General features: G+C 37.0%; 1 protein-coding gene across 1 annotated transcript in view; it reads left to right on the top strand.

Annotated features, from left to right (window-relative positions):
* Nucleotides 1–21,495, top strand: part of PAFAH1B1 (platelet activating factor acetylhydrolase 1b regulatory subunit 1) — an 83,814-nt gene that overhangs the window by 33,696 nt on the left and 28,623 nt on the right. Inside the window, exon 2 of the mRNA XM_077749924.1 lies at nucleotides 2,580–2,800. Within this exon, the coding sequence (XP_077606050.1) occupies nucleotides 2,769–2,800 (32 nt within the window). The 5' untranslated portion in view covers nucleotides 2,580–2,768. The remainder of the gene's footprint in view (nucleotides 1–2,579; nucleotides 2,801–21,495) is intronic.

Raw genomic sequence — 21,495 nt, 5'->3', positions numbered from 1 at the left:
TGTCTCCATCTCTCTCTGCCCCTCCGCTGTTCTCTGTCTCTCTCTCAAAAATAAACAAACAGTAAAAATTTTTAAAAAGGTTCCCCATTGCCCCAAGGATAAATGTAAAGACCTGAGCTTGTTTTGTGATCTACACCCTGCTTACCCCCTCAGCTTCATCCTGAAACATCACTCCCTATGTAGTAATACTTGTCCTGCTATTTGTACTATTTAAACTGCCTGTTTCTTGGCTGACTGTTTCAATAGACTGTGAACTTCTTGAGTGTAAACACCAAGTATTTTCCCTTATTAAACCTGGTGCCTGGTGCATAGTAAGTGTTTTGCAAATGTTGAATTAGTAAGTTGTACAGGACACAATTACATATTCAGTGATTTCTTTGTGCCTTGGTTTTATTGTTATTAAATCATCCTAGTATTCCAGATCTACTGTTATTCTTGTACATTGATAACTTTTTTTTGGCTAGAGGTAGTCTCTCTATAATTAAACTGTGAGTTACCATTGTCCCAGATAATAGAATCCTATAGGCAGTTCAGATACTCACCATCATCAGATAGGCCTCACCCTAACATGACCTTTACCAGTGTTTGAGTCCCTAGATGCTTGGCTTGGTGACAGTTAATACTGAGAAAAGTGAGGCTTAAATAGTTAGAAGTTGTTAAATACCAAAGAGAGATTGTTTTCTGGGCTGTCCATTGTGTTTGGTTCTCATTCCACTATTTATTACTGACATTAGTCATATTTTTTCTGGATTTAAACAGAGATGTGGTGGTTTTCAGCTGTCATTTGGAGTCAGCTGATCTCTAGGTTGTAAGAATCATTAAAGGTGATAAAATAAAATCCAGATTATATATGCTAGAATTGCTAAACAGAGGATTTTCATTAAAATCGATAGCCACCATTGGACACTCACTTTTTGACTCAGGGCTCATATTTAAAAGCAGGGTTTGCTCTCATTTTTCCTCCTCGACTGGCTTATTTGCCACTATATGTATCCCCTGTTCATGTAATAGTGTGGTTAGCATGGCTTGAAAAAGGTACTCAAAAAATGGTCTCTTCTGTCCATGATTTGTCTCTTGATATGTGGTCTCACAAGCCCTTCATTAGCTGTTAATTTTTTGTTTTATTTAGGGGATGATTTCCTGTTTCTTTAAAAACATTTTTTTAATGTTTATTTTTTGAGAGGGAGAGAGAGAGACCGAGTGCCAGCGGGGGAGGGACAGAGAGAGAGAGGGAGAGACAGAATCTGAAGCAGGCTCCAGGCTCTGAGCTGTCAGCACAGAGCCCAACGCTGGTCTCAAACCCATGAACTGTGAGATCATGACCTGAGCCGAAGTTGAACGCTTAAGTAACTAAATCACCTAGGCACCCCTCAAATATGTTTTCTAAATACAGTGGCAATTCTATCTATTTTTGTACAGTGTGATAAAACAAAACTTGTTTTGTAAAATAGACTTGAAGAATAATTAAGAAATGATTCTTTGATTTTTCTTAACTTTCACCTACAGTTACTCTGATTGAACTGATTACAATACTTTTTAGATGTTAAGTAGAAATTGATTTTATGTTGTTACAAATATAAAGGAAAGGCTCTGAAATAATTGAGTAATATTATCCAAAAACTAGGTTAGAGAAAGATTGAATTACTATGTGAGCACATAGACTCTAGGGGGTAGTCCATTAAGTTTTTTGTTTTTTTTTTTTAAAGTTTATGTATTTGTGAGAGACTGCACGAGGGGGGGAGGGGGAGAGTGAGAGAGAGAGAGAGAGGAGGAGAGAGAATCTCAAGCAGGCTCCACGCCGCCAGTGCAGAGCCAGTTGCAAGGCTTGAACTTGTGAAACCATGAGATCATGACCTGAGCTGAAACCAAGAGTCAGATGCTTAACTGACTGAGCCATCCAGGTGTCCCTAAAACGCTTCTAAAGAACACAGAATAAGTTGAAATAACATTACATTGTTTCTTCATTAAATGCATTAGTTAAGAGGGCATGTGATTGCTAAATAGTTTATTTACATTATAAAATCAACTAATCTAAGGTTATTAGTGACTAATATTCAGTCTTGAAGATTATCTCAGTTTCGGTTAACATCTTTGGCTTGTGGACACTGAAATCCTTTTTTCAGATTGTTTTTTGTAAATTAGTGTTTGTATTTTTTGTCTTTTAAAAATTTTTATTTTTAAATAATCTCTATATCCAGTGTTGGGCTTGAACCCATAACCCCAAGATTAAGTCACATGTTCCACCATGCACCCAAATTTCTTACTTTGAGGGAGAATTATAGTCTAGAGACGTTATATGTTAATATTAATTTTAATAAAATTAGTGTCTATATTATCTGGCAGGTGACATGGTTGAGAGTGGGTAAATTTGAAAATAGTGCTTTTTGGGCTCAGTAACCTATAAAGATAGTTTAAAATATGTACTAATATGGCATTGATTATAACAAAACATCATCTACCATTCATTAGCATCATAGTAAATCTCGTCTTTGAAAGTGTGTACAGCAAACAGTAATGTAGAAATAATTTAAATTCTAAGTGAAAGAAATTATCTTCTCTCTTTCTGTTTTTCTCCTTAGGTGGAATGAACCCTATTTGTTGACTATCTCCTGATTACTGGTTGGATTCACTTGTAAAAGAATCGTCTTCCCCTGTGTGGACGCCACTTAGTGGCATATTTAATTATAAATCCAGGGATTGCAACACTTTTTGATTTCCCAAAGGAGGGACATACCACTATATCAAAGAAGCTTGATATTACAGCCAAAATGGTGCTGTCCCAGAGACAACGAGATGAACTGTAAGTTTCTCTGTTTTGTGTTTTCAAAAAAATTCTTTCATTAAAGACAAAGTAACAAGTTAAAATACAGCATTGGGAGATCTATTCTTAAATTCTTAAAGGATTGTTAGTGTTCAAATATTGGTTTGGGTAGTTAAAACTGGGTCTTATTTTGAAATAGTGTTATCTACCCTTAGGACTTTATTGTGTAGAAATTTAAAGCAGAACAAACAAGTAAGTTACTTGGGATGTTTTATCCTAAGCTTGTCTTAAATGTGTTACATTCAGTAGGAAGGTAGAGGAATCAAAGTTCTTCTCAATATTTTGTCTAGAATCTGTGTATTCAGAAAATGAAAGCTTTTTTGTTGTTGTTAGAGCTAATGCCTTTCCTTTGCCTTCTTGTATTTTTTATCATTTATCTTCCATTGGCTAGTAAAGGATTTGATCTTTATGAGGTGGATAACATAGTAGTTACATGCATTAATGAAAGGCATAAAATGATTTGGCCATGCTATTTTATAGTATCTTATAGCATCCTGTATTTTATAGCATTCTATTTTTATAAGGTAGAGGATAGGGAGGAATAATTTAGCTTCATGTTCTAAATTTAAAAATTTTTCTGTGGCTTTTTACAAAACCTTATTTGGGCGTAATTTCAAATTTGTGGTAAATTGTAAGATTAGTACAAAGAATACTTAATTATTTTACATTTTACTTTTTGTACCAGCTGTTTTATCATTTGCACTCTCTACGTGTGTGTGTGTATACATGCAGGGTTTTTTCTTAAACCATTTGGGAGTAAACTGCATACATCAAGGGTCTTTACCCCAGGGGCACCTCAGTGGCTCAGTCGGTTAAGTTTCCAACTCTTGATTTCAGCTCAGGTCATGATCTCACACTTGGTGTCTTTGAGCCCCACATTGGGCCGCATGCTGGCAGTGCAGAACCTGCCTGGGATATTCATTCTCTCTCTCTCTCTCTCTCTCTCTCTCTCTCTATCTTTCTCAATATGTAAACTAAAAAAAAGTCTTTACCCCAGATACTTGGGTGTGCAGTTCCTAAGAATAAGGATATTCTATAAAACCACAGGACAGTTCGCAATTTGAGTAAATACAACATTGATATGTTTATTGATTTAATCTGCTTTCCATATTCCAGTTTTGTCAGTTGACCCAAAAATGTCCTTTATGGCAAGATTTTTTTTCCCCCTTTCCCCTCTCTTTGTTCTCTAGTACACTCTCTAGTAACCTAATCCAGGGTTAGGTATTGTATTTAGACATTTGAATGTCTCTTTAGTCTTCTTTAATCTGGAATATACCCTTAACCTTTCTTTGTTCTTTAGAACATTAATAGTCTTGAATAATAGTTTTTGGGTTTTTTTAATAGTGTGTTTTTCATTTTGTATCTAATATTTCTTTATGATTAGATTCAGGGTATATATTCTTGGCCATAATACTACATAAGTAATTTGTGTTCTTCTCAGGGTATCATGTCTAGAGACACATAATGTCTATCTGCCCCTCAGTGGCAATGATAATTTTGTTCCCTTAGTCAGGATGCCTGATTTCTCCACTGTATAGTTACTATTATTTCCGTTTCAATAAATATAAGTGGACCATGCAAAACATTTCCATCAATATTCCCCTACTAGATTTAACATCCATTGATAATTCTTACATGAACTGTCGTTTACTACAGTGGTTGCAAAGTGATGATTTTCCTACATAACCACTCATTCTTTTTAAATTTTTTTTTAATTTTTTTTTATATATTTCTAGGAGAGAGAGAGAGAGACAGCGTGAGCAGGGGAGGGTCAGAGAGAGAGGGAGTCACAGACTGAAACAGGCTCCAGGCTCTGAGCTGGCAGTCAGCACAGAGCCCGACGCGGGGCTCGAACCCACGAACTGCGAGAGCATGACCTAAGCGAAAGTCGGACGCTTAACCGACTAAGCCACCCAGGCACCCCCCTACACAACCACTCATTCTGTATTTATCAGTCATCACTCAGCATTTTACTGTAATCAAGGGACTTTTATTCCTTTTATTTACTTGTTCTTTATTGATACGAACTCCTCTAAGTTTTCAGTAGCTTTTATCATTAATTACATTTCTTATACTTTTGTTATTTGAATATCCCAGACTTCCATAGGAGCCCCTTTAGTTGGCTCTTATATATGCCCCTGTCTATGGGCACTTCCTTATTTTCTAGCATAACAAGGTGTTCCAGGCTTATTGTGTCCCCATTCTGCATTAATCCTAGAATCAGTCATTGCTCCAGTAAGCCCTGGTTTCTCTTAGGGGAGAATGGTATTAGACATCAAAATATGGGTACTAAGTGTACTTATTGCTACTGGGGTGTTTGCTTCCTGGCCCTTAAAGTAGACAGAACCAAGAAATATGTATTTGTAAACACATATACAGACACTCTGGTACACATGTGTATTAAGGTTTCTCAGTCTTGTCATTGTTGACATGTTGGGCTGAATAATTATTTGCTGTGGGATCTGTCCTGTACACTGCTGGTTGTTCAGCAACATCCTTGGCCTCTACCCAAGGTTGCTGCTACTAGATGGCAGAATAAAAAAATGTCTCCAGACATTGCCAACTCTCCGGGGGGGGGCAAAATCTCCCCCAGTTGAGAACCACTGATATACATAGGCATGTACATATATTTATTTTAGAAATCATGAGGCTATCCTTATACTTCTAATTCCAGTCTATTCCCACAAGGTTGTTTCTTGTTTTCCTCTGGACCATATATGTGTCTTTCTTCTGTAGCAAGACCCTGACTCCCAGCAAGAGCAACACATGGACTCATTTGCTGGATCCTATAATACTTCCAAAATAGTTTCAGAATTGTTACGCTCTTACTACTTCAAAAAAGAAACCTTCCTGGAAAGGGTTTAGAATTTGTATGTAGTTGTAGTTACCCACCCCCACCCCTACCCTCACCCCTGTGTTTGTAAGTTGCTTGGATTCCTTTTGTTGTTTCTCTCCCTTTTCCTATGGTTATGTTATTCATTTGAAATATAGTTGGGTTCATCCATTCTAGTTTTTCAGTTTTGTGTGTTTTGCATTTCCTTTCCCATCCTTGTTAATTTAATATTTTGGATATTTAGACCATTATCTGTGCAAAAATGTATACCCCGAAGTATTACTGTCTTCTGAATCCCTTCTAAACTACTCCCTCCTTGCCCCATGTAAGAACCAACTTCATGCTTTGTTTATTAAAGATAAGAGAGAGATCTTTTTCTTGTTTCTCCTTTCTTAAGCAAAAGGTAGCATACTATATGTGCTCTTTTGCACTTGGCTTTTTTTCAGTTAGCAGTATCTCCTGCAACTCACTCAATATCAGTTCATAGAGATCCTCTTTTTTTTCCCCCCTTTTCTTTTAACAACTGAATAGTACTCTACTCTGTATATACCATAGTTTCTTCAACCATTCTCCCATATTTGAACATCGAGATAGTTTCTCCTATTTTGTAATTAGAAATATTATAAGTAATAATTCTGCATATATACTTCTGTGTTATTGAAGGTGTATCTGGTTTTTAATCATTCTTGTTTCAAAGGCAGTTCAGATTTTTTTTTCTAGATACCTGTGTGTGCCTTATTACCCTCATAATCAAGATTAATATTTAAACATTATGGCCAAAAATAGAGATTTTAATTTGAATAAAAATCAATTGATGAGAGAACCTAAGTTCAAATGGCCAAATTTGTAGAGAATTTTAGGGAAGAATTGACTTAAAGGTGCTCATTAAGCAAAGAATGTTTGTCTTAGATCAAAATGTAAATTTGGGGAATAGAAAAAATCTTGGAGTTTTTAGTAAGGAAATAAAATGATGGCTTTTGCTTTTTCTCCCATTTTTGAAAGTATTATGAATATATATTTGTTATGAGAGGAAGAAACAAATGTTTATATACTTTTTGTTTGTTTATATACTTCTTACAAGTAAGATGTGTTTTGGCATTCAATTTACCTTTGTAACATTTTAGCATTTCTCATAGGTTGGATACCAGTTAGCTTTTATTTTTATTTTATTTTTTGTTTATTTAGTTTTGACAGACAGTGCACAAGCAGGGGAGGGGGGCAGAGAAAGAGCGAGACACAGAATCCGAAGCAGGCTCCGGGCTCCAAGCCATTACCACAGAGCCTGATGCAGGGCTCAAACCCACGAACTATGAGATCATGACCTGAGCTGAAGCCGACGCTCAATCAACTGAGCCACCCAGGCGCCTCACCAATTAGCCTTTAAGTACTTTGAGGGTATCTGGGTCACTCAGTCAGTTAAGGGTCCTACTCTTGATGATTCTTGATTTCCGCTCAGGTCATGATTCGTGGTTCCTGGGTTCAAGCCCCACGTCAAGCTCTGTTCTGACAGTGCAGGGCCTGCTTGAGATCCTCTCTGTTTCTTCTCTCTCTCTGCCTTCCCCTCTCAAAAGTTAATAAATAAACTTTATAAAGAATAAATAGAGGCGCTTGCCTGGATGGCTCAGCCAGTTAGGCATCTGATTCTTGATTTCAGCTCAGGTCATGGTCTCATGGTTCCTGAGATTGAGCCCTGTGTCAGGTTCTGTGCTGACACTGGATCCTGCTTAGGATTCTCTCTCGTTCTCTCTCTCCCTCTCCTCCCCACCTTCCTAACCCTTCCCTCCCTCCCTCCCTCTCTCTCTCTCAAAGTAAATAAACTTAAAAAAAAAAAATAAGTAAATTGGGGGCTTGGGTGGCATCCAGTCAGTTAGGTGTCAGACTCTTAGTTTTGGCTCAGGTCATGATCTCATGGTTTGTGAATTCAAGATCCACATCAGGCTCTGTGCTTGGTAGTGCAGAGCCTACTTGAGATATTCTCTCTGTCCCTCCCCTGAGCTCTCGCTCGTTCTCTCTCTCTCTCTCTCAAAATAAATTTAAATAAGTAAATAAATAGAATGAGATATTTTTGGGATAGAAAATGAAATTAATTTTGATGTGCTGGAAAACAATAATCTGAGCAGTACTGCTCAGTGTGCTTCAACTCAGCACATTTGTTTTTACTACTCTGGAGCATACAAATATTGAATAATAACAAAAGCATTTATGTGGATATGACAAATATCTTTCTTTTACAGGTAAATTGAGGCAGGGAGAAATTAAAATTACCAGTTTCATGACTAGTATTAGAGTCAGAACATGTTTCCTATTTTGAGTTCAGTATTCGTTAAACTCAGTTCTATCACCAAAATTAATATATGTCAAAATTTGAACATTGCCTCCTCCTCGGTTTTTCAGTCCCATTTTCCAGTGGTAGCTACCATTGCCTCTATATTACAGTCTTTTCAAATATTTTTCATGTATTTGCAAAAATTTGATGAGCATCTTTTTTTCTTAAGATTTATAAAATAGAATTATACTCTACAACCTGTTTTTAATATTTTTTTTGTCACTCTGAATTTGGAATGGATATTATCTGTTAGTTCGTCTCATAGTTAACTCTTAACAAAAGAAGCTTACGTCTATATTTTTGTATCAAGTTTTACGCATTGATCTTCCTCCATGAAAGATGAAGAAAGTCTGTTTTGTTTAGTTTTAGGTTGTCCTAGCTGATAATATTTGTACTTTGTTTGATTTGTTGCTTTACCCCTAATTTTTTTGTTCCACAACTTTCCCATTCTTGTATTTCTTTTTGGTTAACAACTACATTGTAGTGTAATTGACACAAAGAACCCTAAGTGTTTAATGTATACAATTTGTTCACTTTGGAACATTTTTCTGTTCTTATTTTGATTACTCTGTTAGTTGGGTGAATTTTGTCATTATCTATCTTTTTNGAGAGAGAGAGAGAGACAGCGTGAGCAGGGGAGGGTCAGAGAGAGAGGGAGTCACAGACTGAAACAGGCTCCAGGCTCTGAGCTGGCAGTCAGCACAGAGCCCGAGCGGGGCTCGAACCCACGAACTGCGAGATCATGACCTAAGCGAAAGTCGGACGCTTAACCGACTAAGCCACCCAGGCACCCCCCTACACAACCACTCATTCTGTATTTATCAGTCATCACTCAGCATTTTACTGTAATCAAGGGACTTTTATTCCTTTTATTTACTTGTTCTTTATTGATACGAACTCCTCTAAGTTTTCAGTAGCTTTTATCATTAATTACATTTCTTATACTTTTGTTATTTGAATATCCCAGACTTCCATAGGAGCCCCTTTAGTTGGCTCTTATATATGCCCCTGTCTATGGGCACTTCCTTATTTTCTAGCATAACAAGGTGTTCCAGGCTTATTGTGTCCCCATCCTGCATTAATCCTAGAATCAGTCATTGCTCCAGTAAGCCCTGGTTTCTCTTAGTGGAGAATGGTATTAGACATCAAAATATGGGTACTAAGTGTACTTATTGCTACTGGGGTGTTTGCTTCCTGGCCCTTAAAGTAGACAGAACCAAGAAATATGTATTTGTAAACACATATACAGACACTCTGGTACACATGTGTATTAAGGTTTCTCAGTCTTGTCATTGTTGACATGTTGGGCTGAATAATTATTTGCTGTGGGATCTGTCCTGTACACTGCTGGTTGTTCAGCAACATCCTTGGCCTCTACCCAAGGTTGCTGCTACTAGATGGCAGAATAAAAAAATGTCTCCAGACATTGCCAACTCTCCGGGGGGGGGCAAAATCTCCCCCAGTTGAGAACCACTGATATACATAGGCATGTACATATATTTATTTTAGAAATCATGAGGCTATCCTTATACTTCTAATTCCAGTCTATTCCCACAAGGTTGTTTCTTGTTTTCCTCTGGACCATATATGTGTCTTTCTTCTGTAGCAAGACCCTGACTCCCAGCAAGAGCAACACATGGACTCATTTGCTGGATCCTATAATACTTCCAAAATAGTTTCAGAATTGTTACGCTCTTACTACTTCAAAAAAGAAACCTTCCTGGAAAGGGTTTAGAATTTGTATGTAGTTGTAGTTACCCACCCCCACCCCTACCCTCACCCCTGTGTTTGTAAGTTGCTTGGATTCCTTTTGTTGTTTCTCTCCCTTTTCCTATGGTTATGTTATTCATTTGAAATATAGTTGGGTTCATCCATTCTAGTTTTTCAGTTTTGTGTGTTTTGCATTTCCTTTCCCATCCTTGTTAATTTAATATTTTGGATATTTAGACCATTATCTGTGCAAAAATGTATACCCCGAAGTATTACTGTCTTCTGAATCCCTTCTAAACTACTCCCTCCTTGCCCCATGTAAGAACCAACTTCATGCTTTGTTTATTAAAGATAAGAGAGATATCTTTTTCTTGTTTCTCCTTTCTTAAGCAAAAGGTAGCATACTATATGTGCTCTTTTGCACTTGGCTTTTTTTCAGTTAGCAATATCTCCTGCAACTCACTCAATATCAGTTCATAGAGATCCTCTTTTTTTTCCCCCCTTTTCTTTTAACAACTGAATAGTACTCTACTCTGTATATACCATAGTTTCTTCAACCATTCTCCCATATTTGAACATCGAGATAGTTTCTCCTATTTTGTAATTAGAAATATTATAAGTAATAATTCTGCATATATACTTCTGTGTTATTGAAGGTGTATCTGGTTTTTAATCCTTGTTTCGAAGGCAGTTCAGATTTTTTTTTCTAGATACCTGTGTGTGCCTTATTACCCTCATAATCAAGATTAATATTTAAACATTATGGCCAAAAATAGAGATTTTAATTTGAATAAAAATCAATTGATGAGAGAACCTAAGTTCAAATGGCCAAATTTGTAGAGAATTTTAGGGAAGAATTGACTTAAAGGTGCTCATTAAGCAAAGAATGTTTGTCTTAGATCGAAATGTAAATTTGGGGAATAGAAAAAATCTTGGAGTTTTTAGTAAGGAAATAAAATGATGGCTTTTGCTTTTTCTCCCATTTTTGAAAGTATTATGAATATATATTTGTTATGAGAGGAAGAAACAAATGTTTATATACTTTTTGTTTGTTTATATACTTCTTACAAGTAAGATGTGTTTTGGCATTCAATTTACCTTTGTAACATTTTAGCATTTCTCATAGGTTGGATACCAGTTAGCTTTTATTTTTATTTTATTTTTTGTTTATTTAGTTTTGACAGACAGTGCACAAGCAGGGGAGGGGGGCAGAGAAAGAGCGAGACACAGAATCCGAAGCAGGCTCCAGGCTCCAAGCCATTACCACAGAGCCTGATGCAGGGCTCAAACCCACGAACTATGAGATCATGACCTGAGCTGAAGCCGACGCTCAATCAACTGAGCCACCCAGGCGCCTCACCAATTAGCCTTTAAGTACTTTGAGGGTATCTGGGTCACTCAGTCAGTTAAGGGTCCTACTCTTGATGATTCTTGATTTCCGCTCAGGTCATGATTCGTGGTTCCTGGGTTCAAGCCCCACGTCAAGCTCTGTTCTGACAGTGCAGGGCCTGCTTGAGATCCTCTCTGTTTCTTCTCTCTCTCTGCCTTCCCCTCTCAAAAGTTAATAAATAAACTTTATAAAGAATAAATAGAGGCGCTTGCCTGGATGGCTCAGCCAGTTAGGCATCTGATTCTTGATTTCAGCTCAGGTCATGGTCTCATGGTTCCTGAGATTGAGCCCTGTGTCAGGTTCTGTGCTGACACTGGATCCTGCTTAGGATTCTCTCTCGTTCTCTCTCTCCCTCTCCTCCCCACCTTCCTAACCCTTCCCTCCCTCCCTCCCTCTCTCTCTCTCAAAGTAAATAAACTTAAAAAAAAAAAATAAGTAAATTGGGGGCTTGGGTGGCATCCAGTCAGTTAGGTGTCAGACTCTTAGTTTTGGCTCAGGTCATGATCTCATGGTTTGTGAATTCAAGATCCACATCAGGCTCTGTGCTTGGTAGTGCAGAGCCTACTTGAGATATTCTCTCTGTCCCTCCCCTGAGCTCTCGCTCGTTCTCTCTCTCTCTCTCTCAAAATAAATTTAAATAAGTAAATAAATAGAATGAGATATTTTTGGGATAGAAAATGAAATTAATTTTGATGTGCTGGAAAACAATAATCTGAGCAGTACTGCTCAGTGTGCTTCAACTCAGCACATTTGTTTTTACTACTCTGGAGCATACAAATATTGAATAATAACAAAAGCATTTATGTGGATATGACAAATATCTTTCTTTTACAGGTAAATTGAGGCAGGGAGAAATTAAAATTACCAGTTTCATGACTAGTATTAGAGTCAGAACATGTTTCCTATTTTGAGTTCAGTATTCGTTAAACTCAGTTCTATCACCAAAATTAATATATGTCAAAATTTGAACATTGCCTCCTCCTCGGTTTTTCAGTCCCATTTTCCAGTGGTAGCTACCATTGCCTCTATATTACAGTCTTTTCAAATATTTTTCATGTATTTGCAAAAATTTGATGAGCATCTTTTTTTCTTAAGATTTATAAAATAGAATTATACTCTACAACCTGTTTTTAATATTTTTTTTGTCACTCTGAATTTGGAATGGATATTATCTGTTAGTTCGTCTCATAGTTAACTCTTAACAAAAGAAGCTTACGTCTATATTTTTGTATCAAGTTTTACGCATTGATCTTCCTCCATGAAAGATGAAGAAAGTCTGTTTTGTTTAGTTTTAGGTTGTCCTAGCTGATAATATTTGTACTTTGTTTGATTTGTTGCTTTACCCCTAATTTTTTTGTTCCACAACTTTCCCATTCTTGTATTTCTTTTTGGTTAACAACTACATTGTAGTGTAATTGACACAAAGAACCCTAAGTGTTTAATGTATACAATTTGTTCACTTTGGAACATTTTTCTGTTCTTATTTTGATTACTCTGTTAGTTGGGTGAATTTTGTCATTATCTATCTTTTTCAAGATGGGCTCCTAAATGGACCTCTGAATCTTTTTACATGTTAGGGATTAATTTTTTCTTGCTTCCATAAGTGAATGGCAAGTAAAAGTTGGATGAACAGTTCTTAGGTTACACATTTTTCCCACTTAGAGTTATAGATAGATATTAAAGAAAAAGTTACCATGTATAGGACTGCAGAGAAAAATCTCAAATTCCAAAAATGCAGAAATCACATAGGTCTCATTTGCTGATGGTAATGAAATAAAATGAAAATTAATAGGTAAAGCTAAGAGAAACCTATCTGTGTGAACATTTAAAAATGTACTTTTAGGGGCACCTGAGCTGCTCAGTTGGTTAAGCATCCTACTTCAGCTCAGGTAATGATCTTGCATTTTGTGAGTTCAGTCCCTGCATCGGGCTCTGCGCTGGTGGTGCAGAGCCTGACTTGGAGTCAGTCAGTCTCTCTCTCTTTCTCTCTTTCTCTGTCTCTCTGCCTCTCTACCTCTCCCTTGATTGTGCTTGCTCTCTCAAAATAAATAAACTTAAAAACAGTCTTTAAAATATACTTCTAGGGACGCCTGGGTGGCTTAGTTGGTTAAGCATCTCACTGACTCTTAATTTTGGCTCAGGTCATGATCTCACAATTCGTGAGTTCAAGCCTCACGTCGGGATCTGCCCTGACAGCATGGAGCCTGGTTGAGATTCTCTTTCTCCCTCTTTCTCTGTCTCTCTTTCTCAAAATAAATAATTTTTTTTTAAATGTACTTCAGAATATGTGGAGTTCAAAGAACAGCATGAAACTTAATAAATAAAGAAATTGATAATAATGAGGATACTTAACAATAAAAACCCATAGGGTGTAGCCAACATAGCAGATAGAAAATTAGATAGTCTAATGAATCTTTTAAAAAACCAAAGTGAACCACACATTCAGTTCAAGAATAAGACAATAAAATAAGCCCAAAGGAAGCAGAGGGAAAAAAAATTAATGATTTTTTAAAAAGCAAAAATTAATAAAATAGAAGCTATAAACCTGGTAAACTTGATTGGCAAAATTAAAAACTAGCTTTTAAGAAAGACCATAAAGTAAAATATATATATATATATTAAGGAAATAGGGGCGCCTGGGTGGCTCAGTTGGTTAAGCGCCCGACTTTGGCTCAGGTCATGATCTCACTGTCTGTGGGTTTGAGCCCTGCGTCAGGCTCTGTGCTGACAGCTCGGAGCCTGGAGCCTGCTTTCAGATTCTGTGTCTCCCTCTCTCTCTTCCCCTCCCTGCCTCAAGCTCTGTCTCTCTCTGTCTCAAAAATAAATAAACATTAAAAATAAAAAAAAGAAAACATAAAATAAAACTGACGAATAAAGAGAAAAGACACAAATGAACAATACAGTAACAAGAAAGGCAACATAAAATGAACTCAGAGGAAGGGCGCCTGGCTAGCTCAGTTGGTAGAGCTTGCAGCTCTTGATCTTGAGATGATGAGTTCAAGCCCCATGTTGGGTAATAGAGATTACTTTAAAAAGAATCAAAGAGAGTCAGTAGTTAGAATTACTGGGTTTAATATGGTGGCCAGAATAAGATGGCATACAAAACTAAATCATTTTTGTTATTGGGTAATAATTGTAGAAAAGATTCCTTTGCCTTGTTTCTAATGAAAATAACTGGATAATGGAAAGATGTCAGAGCTCTCAAATCATTAATGAAGTTAAATACAATCCCAATTAAAACCTAAACAAATTTTTCATGAATTGACCAGCTTGGTTCTGAAGTTCATCTGGAAGAGGAAAATGGAGAAAAACAGTTAAGGAGAAATTTAAACAAATTAATGAGAAAGGAACTAATTGTACCAGATATCCAGACATTGCTGTAAAGGTAGTAAGTAAAATATTTTTGTAATAGGCACGAAGGTAGGGGAACAAATAATATTCAGAGGCAGGCTCATTTTATCTATGGAAATTTAGCATATGTTAATCATACAGCATTTCGTATCAGTAGGGAAAAAAAGGTACTGTTCAGCAAATAGTATTGGTATCATAAGTTGTACTAAATAAAACTTGAATCCAAAGGAAGTGGAAGCCCAAATGTTAAACACAAAGTAACAATATAAAAGTGGTAGAAAAAAGTACAGCCTTTGGTAGGAAAGAACTTTCTTAAGATACCAAATGTGGAAACCAGAAGAAAAATAGATAAATGTGACTATATCAAAATATAGGGGGCACCTGGGTGGCTTAGTGGGTTAAGCAACAGCCTCTTGATTTGGGGTCAGGTTATGATCTCACTATTCATTTATTTGAGCCCCAAGTCAGTCTTTGCTCAGACAGTGCAGAGCCTGCTTGGGATTCATCTTTCTCTCCCTCCCCCTCCCTCATCCTCCCTCTCTCCCTCCTCCTCTTCCTCTGCCCCTCCCCTCTCACTCTCTCTCTCTCTCTCTCTCAAAATAAATAAATGTTAAAAAAAAAATTTCCATATGAAGATTTTCTGAGTCCTCAAAGAATGATTTAAGTAGCCTCATTTTGGGGTATATTTAATCTTTCTATTCTTTGAAAACTGATTTTTAATTGAAATATCTCATTTAGTAGAATGCATCATATTTTGATCATTCCAGATAACAAGTAATGCCACCCTATACTATAGGAATACTAGTAATTTTTCCTGTTGTTCATATTAGACTTGTCAAAACAATAAGCCAGTAAATAAAAACACATACTTCATTTGTCAATTTGAACCAAAATTATGAAATTGATGATTGTTTTAACAAATGTATTTCAACATTTGTTAACAAGAATGAAATCTAGACATCTCTAAAGATAAGATACAGTCATCAAGGTCAAAATTGCTGATTTTCTGTAGAACTCATACAAAGCCTTTTTATTGTGCTTATATTTTATTTCACAAAAGATTTGATCATATTCTCCAGGATTGTATTAGAAGAGAAAACATGGTAGGAGAAGGCGGCAGTGCCACAAATAACAGTAAGTTGAGAAAGTAATATGCTGAGTAGCTTTTATTTCCTGTGTGAGGTTGGAGGTCAGCCCAAGGATGGGATGCATTTAGATATTTGAGAATCAAAGGGACCAGGAACAAATTAGTGATTCATCAGGCAGCAGTGGAGTGACAACCATATATTAGGGCTTGACCCATTCTGATTCTAAAAATGTAAGTCCATTATTAGCAGTATTGTAGATTATTGATTATTCTCCTATTCAGTATAGGGTAAAAACAAATCAACAAATGGAACCTATATTTAGCAAGGTAATTTTAGAGATGCTTATTATGAATATGACCTGATTTTGAGACATCTTCACTTCTGTTCTTTAGAGCTTGATTTGTTATATGATGACCTTCCTTTGGTTACTACCCCATCTAATCTACCTCTATATTTCTGATAAATAGGTCTTTTATTTTTTATTTATTTTTTTAATTTTTTTAATGTTTTATTTATTTTTGAAAGAGAGAGAGAGAGTGCGAACAGGGGAGGGTCAGAGAGAGAGGGAGACGCAGAATCTGAAACAGGCTTCAGGCTCTGAGCTAGTTGTCAGCACAGGGCCTGATGCGGGGCTCGAACCCATGAACCGCAAGATCATGACCTGAGCCGAAGTCAGACGCTTCACCAACTGAGCCACCCAGGCGCCCCTAAATAGGTCTTTTAAAAATAACACTTTTTGGGGTACCTGCATGACTCAGTCAGTTAAGCATCTGACTTCGGCTCAGGTCATGAAATCATGGTTGTAAGCCTGTCGGGCTTACATTGACAGATCATAGCCTGGAGCCTATTTTGGATTCTGTGTCTCTCTCTCTGTCTCTCTGTCTGCCCCTGCCCTGCTCATGCTCTGTCTCTCTGTCTCAAAAATAAACATTAAAAAAATACCACTTTTCATTAAACTGCCTTTTCTTAAAAGCTTTGCATGTCCTTCATAATCTACTCCTGTGTTTTTAGCCATTTCTCTCATTATCTTACTCTCATTTCCAGTATGTATGGATTGCTTTTGAAACAGTTGAAAATAATAGTAGTGATTATAGGCTACTATAATAGTGACAAATAGTGATCGTCTTTTTCTTGACTTCAGTGCAAATATTTATAGTGTTTTATCATTAACTATTCTCTTTATTGGTTGAAAGTTTGAGAGATTTTTTTTTTTTTAATTTATTTCTCAGAGAGAGACAGTGTGAGCAGGGGAGGGTCAGAGAGAGGGAGACAGAATCTGAAGCAGGCTCCAGGCTCTGAGCTAGCTGTCAGCACAAAGCCCAACATGGGGCTCGAACCCACGAACCGTGAGATCATGACCTGAGCCGAAGTCGGATGCGTAACTGACTGAGCCACCCATGCGCCCTGAAAGTTTGAGAGATTTTTTAAAAAATATATTAATGAAGAGATCTCCTTCTTTAATGTTAATGAAGACCTTTCCATTTTTAAGGGATGTTTTAAAATCAAGAATATTAAGGATTTGATTGTGTACCATGCTCATTCGTTCATTTCCTTTTTTCCCCTCAATGCCCTCCCTATAATGCTTGCTTTCTCCTTTTCCTTTAAGGCTCAGCTCACATCTTGCCTTTATAAAAAGACTGTTCCATTCAACCTTGTTTCTCTATTTTTTGGATTAGGTTTCACGTACTCTGGTAACTTTGGTTTTGTTCTTTAGATAGATTTATAAGTTCCTGAAAGCAAGGGACCATAACCTAATCCTCTTTTATATTCTGTAGGATGAAGGTGGAAATAGACACTCATACCTTCCCTTGTTTTCCCTCCCCTGCCTTTTTTTATTCGTTGTTTTATAGGGAACATTTGCTCTACATTTTAAAATGTAAATGTTTCAAACTTCCCAGTACGTGGTAGGTATGCTGTTTATCCTTATTGTACAACCTGACTTTTTTTATGGGTTTCTTAAGTATGCAAAATAATATTTTGCAGAAATATATTCTAAGTGGTTCTCACAAATAAGTACCTTACAATTACTATATAGGCTTACAATTAAGTTAGAGGAAAGAGAAGAAAGTGTTATAAATGTTTAAAAGTTGTACTGAGGAGCTCAGGTAAAAATGTCCGTGTGTTTGTTGGCATCACTGACTTCTGACTTACAGTAGGTCACTATTAACGACTTCTTTTCAAATGTCAGTCAGAGGGGCACCTGGGGGGCTCAGTCAGTTAAGCGTCCAACTTTGACTCAGGTCATGATGTCCTCACGGTTTGTGGGTTCGAGCCCCCTGTCGGGCTCTGTGTTGATAGCTCAGAGCCTGGAGTCTGTTTCAGATTCTGTGTCTCCCTCTCTCTCTGACCCTCCCCTGCTTGCTCTCTCTCTCTCTCTCTCTCTCTCTCAGAAATAAATAAAACATTAAAAATTTTTAATAAAAAATAATAATAATAAGTAATACAGTGGTGTGGCCTAGCTGGTATGAGGGTTGTCTTCTGGAACAGGACACTAAAGATGACCATGTCCTCCTGGTCCTTCTGCCTGGTGTCCTCTATTACCTTATCAGTGTGCCCTCATCACCCTGCAGACATTCCAGATTTATTAGGCTACTGCAGCCTTTTAAAATAAAGCATGTTAACTCCCATTGCTTTCCTGATTCACAAATGTGTGAGCTCAGCCTTTTCAGTGTATCTCTTTTAATGGGCTTGGTTAAAAAACATCTCACTCAGTCTGTCAGCTTTTGACTTAACCTTGTTTCTCCTCATATAAACAGTGAATTTAAAATAAAATATTTATAGAATTCCCAGAACATTTTTATTCAGCCTTAGAGTGCTAAAGTACACAGTTTGAAAAACACTGTTACCATCGTATTGGATTCAAAAGACCCAAGTTTGATTCCTAGCTCCACCCCTTGCTAGCCAAAAGGTCAGTTAAATTCAGGGAGTCTGTTCCTTATCTGTGAAAAACATCTCCCAGCTCCCAGCTCAGTCTCAGTCTTGTTACTGTTTAGTAGTTCATAGCATTTAGAGTAATTTTTAAAAATCTTACCGGGACTCCTGGGTGGCACAGTTGGTTGAGCATCTGACTCTTGGTTTCTGCTCAGGTCATGATCTCACGGTTTCTGAGAGCGAGCCCCACATTGGGCTCTGTGCTAACAGCAGTGGAGCCTGCTTGGGGTTTTCTCTCACCCTCAGTCTCTGCTCCTCAACCCCCTCAAATATATAAACTTAAAAATAAAGAAATCTTGCTTCCCTTTATAAGGGTATGTGTGTATGGGTTGATAGTGGTGGGTGTGATATTTCAAGTGATATTTCAGCTACAAAAATTATCCTGGGGGATAAAAGAACAATGAAGAGCATGTAGGAAGTCAGCTAAAATGCTAAAATCTAACCCTGGCATTTTTTTCCTTATTTTTAGTTTAGAGAGAGAAAGTGCATGAGTCAGGGTAAGAGAGAGAGAAAGAGAATCCTAAACAGGCTCCATGCTCAGCGCGGAGCCCAGTGCAAGGCTCAATCCCACAACCCTGAGATCATGTCTGGAGCCAAAGTCTAGAGTTGGACGCTCAACTGACTGAGCGACTCAGGTGCTCCTAACCCTGGCATTTTAATAAACTTTGAGTCGTTTAGAAAGCAAACACAGATCTCACCTGTGATAGTTTCAAAGGATAATACTAGAGTATTTCTATATGTAAGCCTAAGCAATTTGTAGCCATTCTGTTTATTCATGGATGAAAGTCTTTCATTTCAGTTCTTTTGATTTTAACCATTGTCTCTGACTTGTATATAGGGTTACTGGTTTGGAACTACTCAGAATGTTGTAGAGATGATTACAAACTTGTGCCTTGATGTCCACTTGTTCCAAAAGAGATTAAGTCTTCCATCCTTAATAAAACTGATGAAAATCAACTCTAGATCAACAACTGAAATTAGCAGCAAACTCTAAAAGCACCATTAGGCTGATAGAGAACCAAGAGGTTCTTCAGTCTTAACTTACTCTTAGTTTAAGTGATGGTGGTACACGTTCCCTGATAGAGGTTCCATATTCACTGGATTCAGGTATCCTAATGGCTTCAGACTCATTTAAACTTAGGTTCTAATTTGTTTGCTGTATTTTTGTATATGTATCTTGCTCTTTGGTTGTTCTTTGTCATGTAATACCTCTTTTCCAAACTCTCATAGATATCATAGTGTTAACCAAGCATTTAACAATAAAAAGAATCCATCCCTGATATTCTCAAAACCCACTGCTGCTCCCTAACTCCAGTGCTCATTTGAAACCTTATTGTGGAATGGAATACTGAGGCCACTTAGGTTCTGACACTGCGCTTGCTAAAGTAGACAGGGACATCTCAGTAGCCAGATTACTTGGACACTTTTTAGACTTTGGATGACCTCTCTCAGATCTTTGTCACTGTTACACATCTCCATTTCTTTGAAACTTCCATCTCCATTGGCTTGCTGACATGTCTCTTAATTGTCTTACTTCTTAAATGTTGGTATCTGTCAGGGTTTCATCAGTTACATTCTAGTCTCCCTTCCCTCCCTCCCCCATTATATACCTTCTTCTGAATTGTCTCTCACCACTTAATATTGTTCAGTTAATATTGTTCACTTAATATTGACCTGTATGTCTAATTACCTCTTATATCATGTATCTTTACTTAAATATCTTATAGCTACTTCAATCAGAAGGTTTAAAGCTGAACTTACCATGTTCCTACATCTTTTTCTTTGTTCTCTTTTTTTTCCCCTATGTCTTTTCTATCCAAATGAATGGTACTACAGTTCACTGGAAACTTGTGAATCAGCTGTGTTCTCCCATGTCTTGCATCTTGTCAGTTACCAAAACAAAAGTCTAGTGGTTAAAAGTGTGAGTCATTTTTTGTTTCAAGGATTTGGGTGTAGGGCTTTTTAAAGAGCAGTTCAAGTCCATTTCAAAGCACTTATGAAAAAATACAGTCTATGGAAATATATAAAAATGGGACAACTCCAGTTAAAGGAAGTGCAGAGCTCCACCTACTTGTAGCTAGTTTCTTCCCCATCCACTCACTAAATGTTTTTTGGAATTTTTATCCTAAGTTATTTTACTGCTTGCTAGTTTTGTAGCCTTAGATGAATTAATCTGCCAATATATAATATAGGGGTAATATACTTTTGTACCTACTTTGGCAGGATTGTTTTAGGATCAAAAGAGATATTGAATGTTGTTTTTTAAATAGGATTTAACATTTTATAAAAAGTTTAAGTGTGGGGGTGCCTGGGTGGCTCAGTCAGTTAAGCTTCCAAATCTTGATTTCACCTCAGGTCTTGATCTAAGGGTTTTGAGTTTGAGTCCCACGTTGGGCATCTTCTAATTAGTTACATTTCCCACACAACTTTTTTAAATGCATATGTTCAGTTAAGCCACATAGACGTAAGAAAAATTGCAGAAGTTTTAAAAATTTTACATTTAGTCCACTTTTTATAAAAGTTACATAAACAGAATCAAAGGATAAAAACTATTGGTTAGTTGGTTGTTCTAAAGTTTATTTATTTATTTTGAGAGAGAGAGGAAGAGAGAAAAATCCCAAGCAGGCTCCACACTGCCAGCATGAAGCCAAATGCAAGGCTTGAACTCAAGAACTGAGATCACCACCTGAACCAAAATCAAGAGCCAGACCCTTAACCAACTTAACCACCCAGACACCCCAAAACTGTTTTTGTTTTTTAATCAGTGAAGGCTAAACCTAATTCTTGAAAAGTAAAGATGGGGAAGGGATGGCATTCATAACTAATGTTAAGAATATAAATTGGTACAGCTCTGAGGCGCAATTTGACAGTAGCTATCAAAATATCCAAAAAAATGTATGTAATTTTGGTCTTTGTTCAGGCTTCTCTAACAAAATACAGTAAACTAGGTGGCTTATAAACAACAGAGATTTATTTCTAATGGTTCTAGAGTCTGGGAAGTCCAAGATCAGGGCGCTGGCATATTTAGTGTCTGGTGATGCTAGC

The sequence above is a fragment of the Crocuta crocuta genome, unplaced genomic scaffold, assembly GCF_008692635.1.
Source record: "Crocuta crocuta isolate KB4526 unplaced genomic scaffold, BGI_CrCroc_1.0 scaffold149, whole genome shotgun sequence".
NCBI classification, from domain to species: domain Eukaryota; kingdom Metazoa; phylum Chordata; class Mammalia; order Carnivora; family Hyaenidae; genus Crocuta; species Crocuta crocuta.
Note: the sequence above shows the minus strand (reverse complement) of the source record. Positions and strands in the feature narration are given on the sequence as shown.